Genomic DNA, 10,072 nt, shown 5'->3' with positions numbered 1-10,072 from the left:
TATTTTGGAGATGATTGCGAGTGGGGCATTTATGTATTTCTTCTTTTATTTATGAACCAAATGAAGGGGCATAGGAAATTGTAATAGCACTTCTGATTACAGATCATGTAGATAATGCGAGTTGAAGATTTTAAGTTCAGGCCATCTTTGCTCAAGTTGATGCATTGGAGCAGATTCGAAGTTTCAAAGATATTTTAAGGTTCATAATTGAATGAAATCTAAATTCTAATTTAACGTGGTATGCGTGTTTGTATGCTCTATGAATTTTGCTTGATTGAGGCAGACTACTTGTCTTCAATATTAGTAATTGCTTCCATCCATATGACCATGTCACCAGGCAGAGTTTATGAATCGTCAGAATGTAAACGAAGTCACTGATGGCTGGGATAGACACAAATAGCGTCATCAAGATTCAAACACAAATACACGGACCATTCAAACCATTGTGTCTTGTCCTTAGTTACAAAAATGCAACGCATAAATATCATTTTTGCCTCACACTTGATGTCTTCTTATATATAATTGCCAATTCAAACTGTTACAATTGATGGGTTTGATACTCGGACAAATACATAAAACCATCTTATTTTATTGATGGAAAAGTTGAGTCACAATTATTCTCTTCATTGGTTGAAAACTTGAAAAGCTGGTTAGTTACGAGAGTTGAGGTCGTGGGACCTCAAAAACGAGGAGGAGGGACAGAGGGATCAAAGGGGCTTCGGTTAGGGGCAGAGGGAGGAACAGGGCCCTTGACGAGAGCTTGATTAAAGCGATGATGAGGCGGTGGAGGAGGAGAGTCATAGGTCCTTTGGTTAGGGGCAGAGGGAGGAACAGGGCCCTTGACGAGAGCTTGATTAAAGCGATGAGGAGGAGGAGAGTCAGAGGTCCTTTTGCTAGGCCCAGATGGAGGAACAGGGCCCTTGATGAGAGCTTGATTAAAGCGATGATGAGGAGGTGGAGGAGGAGAGTCAGAGGTCCTCTTGCTAGGCCCAGATGGAGGAAGTGGTACACCTTTGGGCTTCATCCCGTTGTAGATACCCTTGGACAGATCTCGTTGTTGTACTTTGTTGTTGTCCAAGTTGAAGGCAACTTCTCCTCCTTGACCAATTCTGGCAGCCTCAATATGAAAAACAGCCAGAACAAGCACAAGGGCCACGCACAACCATTTTTGACCGCCTACCTCCATCTTTTTCAATTTCCCAGGCTTCACTGTCTCAATTCTATTACCTCCTTTCACATACGTTCACCCTTTAAATGACATCCAACTGTTCCTATTTTTGGAATGATATTACTTTCAATGGTCTTCTTGTTTCTTTGATATTGTACACTAATTCTCCATCTATTTTAGCAATGATCAAAATTCTTGCTTATTTGACTTTTTCAACGAGGTATCCGTATCTCAATTTTTTATAATTTGCTTTGCCACATATTCTTTTACAATTAAGAGAACAAAACCACTATAACGTGTTAATATTTGATGCTAGGGTTTACTAAGTCTATCCACAAGTATAACATGTATTTATCTCTTTTCAAGTTGTAATGATCAATTCATAGAATCGTGAAAATCTACTTATTTAACTATCCCTATTATTTAGGCATGATGGAAATTTGCATTAATTCCCCCATCTTCCTTAAATGACCGATGATCATTCACTAGAAAAACCAAAAGGAAAATTCTATAAACCATACTACAATGCTACTTGCATCCCACTACGTAAAATATGGCACATTTACCACTATTGAATGATCATTTATTTCTTGTTTCTTTATCATCAAATGGTGATAAATATGTCACATCATATATAGTAGGATGCAAGGGAGATTGTGGTATAGTGTATAGCATTGCTCAAACCAAGAACAAAAAACCTATTACCTAATTCAACAAAAGAAATTATGAACAAATTATTTACTTTTATGTGGTTGTTCGAGCCACCCCAAAGTTTGGTACGATTGGAGCCACCAATGCGGTGGCTTGGGTCATCTTGGAATCCATTAATATTTTGATATTTTAACAACATTGATGTCTTTTTTTTAGATTTTTTTTAAGGAAAATTGTTATCATTCATTTATCAAGAAACTTACATCAATGATCGGATATATTTTGCGATGTCCCAATATCAAATATGATATCATAAACTAAAATAATGGATTTGGAGCTCTACCAATACACTATTTCCTTTTATAACTAGTCTAGTCTTCACCACTCCTAATAATCTCTACAGAAAAATGTCCAAAAGACAGCACTCTCTACCTAAATAGAGATTCAATCTCTCCATTCATAAAAGGAGATGACTCAATCTCTACATATAAAATTTTGAGAGACAAACTCTTTTTTATTTTATTTTAATTAACAATAAAAAAAGGAAAACAATAAGATAGATGTGAAAAATAATGGATGATAGTTTGAACTAAGTCTGGTAGACTTTAGAATCTGTGATGGAGCATGAAGGTAACACGCTTGTCTCTTTTCAACTACAAAGATTAGATCTTTCAGATGGTGGTGGCGAGTGGGGCTTTTATGTATTTCCTCTTTCATTTATGAACTAGATGAAGGGGCATTGGATATTATAATAGCACTTCTGATCACGGATCATGTAGATAATACAAGTAGTAGATTTTAAGTTTAGCCTATCTTTGTTCAAGTTGATACATTGGAGCAGGTTCGAAGTTTCAAAGATATTTTAAGGTTCATAATTGAATGTGTTAGTGAAATACACGATAATATGATGAAAATTACAATAAAATTAACATTCAAAGAAACTAGTTTGAATTGACGTACGAAAATCTTGCTCTTTATAAGGAGATTCAAGCCCTCTACGGTGTATAAAATTTCAGATTAACTGATGCGGCAGAACTCCTCTTGACTTACGTCTCTAGGATACAACAACCCAACTGATTATTGTATAACCCAAACCAACTCTGCACAAGTGGTTGAGCTCAAAACTCCATCAAAAGAACACATTTTCTTTTATCTGAAAATATTCTAAAAAATATATACTCACTAATTTGTTTTTTTGAAAAAAAATTTTTTATCTCACTTTCTCTAAAGTATGTTACTATGTCCTACTAAAGGACCAAACAAACATATATATATATACTAGTAAGGGCAATGTGCTGCACGTGTGCCCAGTTGACAAAAAAAAAAAAACGTAATAAATAATAAATGAAAAGGTAAATACAGAAATTTAAATAAATTTAAAATATGTCACAAATTTAAAAAGTTAAAAAAATATAATAAAAAGAAAAAAACTATGGACTTTAATTTGGAATCCTTCTGGTAGAATCATAAATATATCCTCTTTTAATTCATCATTAAGAAAAACTGTTTTTACATATAACTGATATAATTTCAAATTCATCCTGGCAACAATAGACATGATAATTCTTATGGATGTGAACTTCTTCATAGGCCAATATGTATCTACAAAGTCTACCCCTGGTTGTTAGGTATATCCCTTGGCCATTAACCTTATTTTATATCTTTCTAAACTACTATCAATTTTGAGTTTTCTTCTGAGAAGCTATTTACAACCAATAGATTTTCTATCTTATGGAAGATCTGTTAACTCCCAAACATCATTTTTGTTTATCAATTCTATTTCATCTTTTATGGCTTCAAGCCATTTATCTGAGTTGATACTATTGATTGTCTTAAAAAATTTTCAGGATCATTTTCTAAATTTTCCAAACTAGTATTTAGTGCATAATGATCATGAAATAATATCGATGGTCTTATGTTTTTTTACTCCCACTATCTCCAACATCAATACCTGAAGATTGATTTTCATCTGACTTTCTTTTATTTTTATTATTCTGTATCAGAGTAATATCAAAATTTTCATTGTCAGACTTTATGGAGATCTGTTTATTCTCTAAATCATTTAATACATCTATTTGATCAAATAGAGTAATAAGGTTTGAATTTTCCAAGAAAACGACATCTCTGCTTTCTATCAATTTTCTTTCAAAATAATAAAATCTGTAACCACTTCTGTTTTCTATATACTCAATAAATCTGCATTCCCAGTTTTACTTTTCAATTTATCCCTTAGTGGTCTTGGGAAAAGCAATTGTGCCTTACAATCCCACTTTTCAATTTAACCCTCACGTCCATTTCTCGTAAGGTGGGTTTTGCTTTAGTTTCAACTCTATTTAATATTATTTGCCACAGTCGATAGTGTTTCAACCCAAAAATGACTTAGTAAATCAGCATGTCATCATTGATCTCGTCATATCTAATAATGGCAAGGACACTGATTTATAAGGGATAAATTGATCTCATCATATTCAACACGTATCATAATATATTTAGAAATAGAATGCTTAGCAGCTAGGACACTGATTTATAAACAAAGTCTTCCTTTTCCACAAAGCTAACAAAATTCTTTTAATGTTTGAGATAAGTTTATCAATCTTGGGATGAATGATTAATTTAAAGTTGGAGTATTTACTGAATATATGGGCTTTACAAAATGATTTAGCTAGATATAGAGCACCTATTTATCATATTTTCACCACAATGCCCATAGGATTTTTCCAAAACAATTAAGGGAATAAAATATCATCACTCTGCTCATATTTTTTTTTAATGGTCTCCTTTTTAACGGTCTTGTTGTTGTCTAGAGTTGTTATAGTATGCAGTATGCACCCACTCCCTCTGTGTTAATATATTTTTGCAACAAAGGAGCTAAATTGGAAATTTCATGAATAATATTAATAGGGCATTTGAATATGGGACTAAGTGATAGTTGTTGAGCTTTGGACTGCTATTTGAGATGGATTTAAATGATAAGCAAGTGGACTCAAGTTATTGGGCTTGGGCTATGATATTTTAATTTTTGGGATACAAAAGTCACTAAGTGAGATTTGATGTAGCACTTTATTGTTCTCTGATCTTTTTTTTTTTTTTTTTTTTTTAAGTATTGTTCTATAGTCTTTAAGTGAGATTGAATGAGTTTTAATATTTGTTGTTTTATAGTCTTTATATCTAACACTTTATTCCGAGTGAAGAAGATTTAGAAACTTATTACTCTATTGAAAGAGTAAGCAGAATTTATTGTAGTGGTTAACTTTATATCTAATCATATTGTTGGTTGTTTATTTTCATAGATAGAGTCTTCTATAAATGATGTGCAAGAAGAGTCAATGAATAGTCCATATATGCCTCCACCCCCACCCCCACCCCCACCCCACCCCCATTCAATGTAAGTAATAAATCTAATATTGGGGGGTCACAAAATGGTAGAGTTAGGTCAATAGTTTGGGATCACTTTACAAAATATCAAAAGGTGATCCCACTAAAACTAGAGCTGCATATAATTATTGTGGAGTTTCGTATGCATGTGATACAAAGATTAATGGCACGAAGTCTATGAAGTATCACATAGAGAAGCAATATAAGAAATGTTCGTTTAACAATACGGACAAGTCCCAGACAACTCTAGGTTGGAAGGTGGAGGGAGGTAGTGGTACTGGAGGCCTTGTGCCCATTACATTTAGGTTAGGTTTAGATGTTGAGTTGAATAAAATATTATGAGTGTGTTGGGATTTGAAAAAGTTGAATTTTTTATTATATTTTATATAGAAATTTGAAAAAGTGCATGATGATTTGAAGAAAGTGTAACGATGAAATGAAGTGAGTTGAGGGTGGTTTGTTAACCAAACGGGGCCTTAGTGTTGAAGCTTGCCGACAAGCCTTAGCAGAGATTATTATTTTTTATGACTTGCCTTTAGATTTGTTGAAGAGAAGGGTTTCAAGAAGTTTATACTTGTGGTTTATCCTAAGTGGGTAATAATTCCATCCCGTTGGACGATTGTCTAGGACTGTTTTAATCTATTTGTGAGGGAAAAAAATAACTTGAGAAGTGCTTTTTGGGGGCAACAAATTTCCCTCACTAAGGATACATAGATATCCGTACAAAACCTCAACTATATGTGTCTCACAGCACACTTTATTGATGATGACTGAAAGTTACACAAGATGGTTCTTTCCTTTTCTTTGATTGAAAATCACAAGGGTGATACACTTGGTAAGGGCATAGAGTTGTGTTTGCAAGATTGGGGGCGATCGAAATTACTTACAATCACTCTTGATAATGCAAGTTCTAATAATTGGGTCATTTCGTATTTAAAAAAAAAAAAAAACAAGTATAGGAGGGACATAGTCTTGGAACATGAATTTTTTCATGTTCGATGTTGTGCCAACATTTTAAACTTAATCATCTGTGAGGGGTTGAAAGAATATAAGGAGTCCATTGCGAAGGTGAGGAGTGTTGTGAAGTATGTTAAATCATCTCCTCAAAGGTGGAGTACATTTAAGAAATGTGTGGGATTGGAAGAAATTCAATCCAAAAGCCATGTCTGCCTAGATGTACCGACTAGGTGGAACTCCACCTATCTTATGTGGGAGAGGGCTTCAAAATTTAAAAAGGCTTTTGATCAGTTGGAGGAAGAAGATATGAGATTTTTAGGTAATATTGAAGATGATAATGATGACGATGATAAAGATGATGTGATGAATAGGAGAAAGTCAAAGAAGTTAGGACCTCCCAATGCATTCGATTGGGATAAGGTATAGTTTTTTGTGACATTTCTTGAATTATTTCATTATGCAACTTTACATTTCTCGGAGGGTGAATATGTGACTTGCTGTATTTTTTTTTTTTTTACGGAGTTGGTTATTATTAAAAATGCCATTAACATGGAGTGTGAAAGAATGAAGCATCGTGGTGGGATTAATGGTAACAAATATGAAGAAAATTTTTGAAAAGTATTGGGAGAACTTAGATAATCAGAATATGTTACTGTATGTTGGGATTCTTCCTGAATTTCCCTACAAGATGCGATATATTGACTTTAGGTTGAGAAAAATGTATGCAAATGATCAATAAAAGACTATTAATTTGAGTTGGAGGGTAAAAAATACATTTATTCACATATACGAGGCATATATGAGAAATGAAGAAGAGAGTTCTCTTCAGCACACAAGTTCCCCACACGAAGATGCAAGTCCTTCAACAAACATGGCTGTGACTAGATAGTCACGATTGATGGCCCAATTTAAGCAAGAGTTACAGTTAGAAGATTTTTTGGAAAGCAAGTCAAAGGTTGATAAATATCTAGCTAAAAAATGTGAGGATCAAGGTGATAGTTTTAACCTTCTAAATTGGTGGAAGGCAAATTCCGTTATATATCGCGTACTTTCAAATGTTGCATACGATATACTTGCAATACCAGTATCTACCATGGCCTCTGAATCTACATTTAGCACTACAGGTCATGTACTTGACCATTTCCGAAGTAGTTTAAATCCAATGATGGTTGAGGGTCTTATATGTGCACAAAATTGGTTTCGTTCTTCTTCTAGTCTAATAAGCCTTAGAACTAGGGGTGCTACCCGCACCATACGGTGCGGGGTAGCCCCCACCCCACACCCCGCCCCTCATAGTGCCGGGGTGGGGTTTTCCCCTTCGGCCCCCCACCCCGCCTCATTTCTATTTCAAATATGAATTACATTTCTCTATGTTTAAAAATTATTTATAGATCCAAAAGTGAAAATATATATATATATATTTTTTTAGATCCAAATTATAAATTAAAATTTTATAAATATGACTATAATTTAAAAATTATGTAGTTTTTAAATTTACTAGTGCATATTTTGTGTAAGTTATAGTGTAATAGTTTTAAACTATATAGTTTTTAAATTTGCTAATGCATATTTTGTAAACAAGTCTAACAAATTGTAATATATATATTTATATATACAAAATTTGTAAAATATAAATATATATTTATATTTATATATATAAACATATATTTATGTTTTTTTATATATATAATATATATAGGTGGGGGTGGGGCGGGGTTGAGCCAACCCCGCCCCGCCCCCGCTAGGGGGACTGAATGCGGGGCAGGGCCCCTTGCCCTCGCCCATGCTGGGTTGTGTTGCCCGCCCTGCCATGCCGGGACGTGGCGAACAGGGGCGGGGTAGTGGAGTGCGGGGCCCCGCTGCCCACCTTTACTAGGACTTTAAAGGATGAAGTGGAGGAATTTGAGAAGCAGTTGGATATAAGTATGTAATAAATTCACTTTTGGTGTCTTTTGTGGTAGATTTTGCTTTATCTTCTATGTTATTTAAAATTATTTAACTTGTTTTTGTTTTAAATTTTTATGGATAGAACTTGTTGGGGAATTTATTGATTATATGGAGGGATCAAATTCAATACCCACCGGCCCTTAACCCAATGCTGATTAAAAACTAAAAAGGTGAGCTGTTTATTCTGTTTTATTAGATTAAGAATGATTAAGAATGGATGAATGGTTATATAATTTGCTATTTTATTGTGTTGTTCTTTACAAAGTGATATTTTGTGTGTGGGGGGCATTCTCCTGCTAGTTGGACTGAAGACAGAAAGTTATATGTAGTTTATTCCAAGTTGCAATATGTCTTATGTTCAAGTTATGGGGCAGCTGTTATCTCCAACGTTTGGTGTAGAAATTCTTGAACCATCTAGGAAATTCTTGAACCAACCAAGCATACCATCAGCTGATTAGCTGCAGAGACGTCTAAGAGATTTGTAGCATGTTTTGTATATTGTGTAGATTTGCAGTCTTTCTATCAAGAGATTATGTTTCATGGATCATCCCTATTTATCTTCATATTTTGTAATTATTGCTTTCTACTAATAGTGCTGATCTAATTAATGAACTTGATGCAACTTAGATTTCATAGCATATATCAATCGTCTAGTGGGCAATTAACTGTAGCTTGAGAAAAAACAATGATTAAATGGTTTTTTTTCTTTCTTTTAGAAGACAAATTTGAATAATTTGATGTATGTTATTTACATCACAATATAATTACATAAATATTAAATAAAATTCATTTAGATAAAAAAAAAAAAAAAAAGATCTAAGGTGGATCAAAAGGACCAGATCAAATCAGTTCTTAGGGAGTCCGGTTCGATCTTATCTAGGGTGGGAAAACTCTGAATCAAATAGGTCTGGACCTGTCTGGTCCACAAAACCTCCCGAGACCAGACCAGACCGAACTCCCCCCTATGTAATGTTTAGCCAAAAAGGGTCTTGAATTAAATGATGTACTAATAGAGCTTGAGGATATCCCAAGTTGTATTATTAACCTCGTTTAATGAAAGTTGAGATTCATTTAAAAAGAAAAAAGATTTTTAAAAATCTAATTTTATAATTAACCCTTATTTAATATCGTACTGCTATATATTAGGGGTGATAATATGTTACACGACCCGTTAATCAAACACGACATGATAATAAGGGATTATGGTTTAGTTTTAACGGGTTTGGGTCAAAACAACTTGACCCATTAAGATACGATTGCTCAACAAGTTGATAACGGGTCAACCTGTTTTAACCCGTTATGATATGTTAATAAAGTTAAAGTTATAATTATACCTTTATACCTAAAAGTAAAATTATTAAAATTTTAATTTTCATATTTTTATTATTTTGATTGTAATTTTGGAGTTGTAGTTAGTTTAATAATTTTTATAAATATAGTGATTTCAACATTTATATAAAGTTATGCTAAATTTAAACAGGTCAAACGGATTAATTTTGAGCATATTCAATCCATTTACATAAAAAGTTTGCAACAGATTGATACAACACGACTTAATATGTTAATGGATTGTGTTAGAGTTTGAGATTTTGACACAATAAACTTAACAGATCGAATTAAGGTTGATCTATATACTATAATATACCTACTTTAATATGATATGAATACGACCCATAACACGATTTGACACCCTTACTAGCATATATCAAACACACCATCCATACTTGAAGAGAACTAACCAAATACTTTATATGAGTAATACTATATACAATCGTAAAATGTGAAAATGCCATGCAATTACTTTAAAAAAAGTAGAGTCTACGATTAAAAAGTTAATTTTGTAAATATCATTTCTCACTAATTATTTTGACACGATGCCCCTTATTAAGCCGTCAATTGCAAAAATGGCTTGATCACGGGATAATTGGCAAGTCATGTAGACGTGGCGCTTGATCCGTCCTTTTGAGCTCATAT

At 33.5% G+C, this 10,072-nt stretch overlaps 1 protein-coding gene across 1 annotated transcript; it reads right to left on the bottom strand.

The window, feature by feature from the left end:
* Positions 1 to 679: 679 nt before the first annotated feature.
* LOC122293879 (proline-rich protein 2-like) lies at positions 680 to 1,186 on the bottom strand. Its single transcript, XM_043102317.1, has one exon. The coding sequence runs from the start codon at positions 1,184 to 1,186 to the stop codon at positions 680 to 682; it is 507 nt and encodes a 168-aa protein (XP_042958251.1).
* Positions 1,187 to 10,072: the final 8,886 nt, after the last annotated feature.

This window comes from Carya illinoinensis, chromosome 14 (assembly GCF_018687715.1).
Source record: "Carya illinoinensis cultivar Pawnee chromosome 14, C.illinoinensisPawnee_v1, whole genome shotgun sequence".
NCBI lineage: Eukaryota > Viridiplantae > Streptophyta > Magnoliopsida > Fagales > Juglandaceae > Carya > Carya illinoinensis.
This window is presented reverse-complemented; position numbering and strand designations above follow the sequence as displayed.

What these genes read in the sequence shown, in the direction of transcription:
- LOC122293879 (XM_043102317.1), bottom strand. Translation starts at nt 1,186, where the DNA reads ATGGAGGTAGGCGGTCAAAAATGGTTGTGCGTGGCCCTTGTGCTTGTT.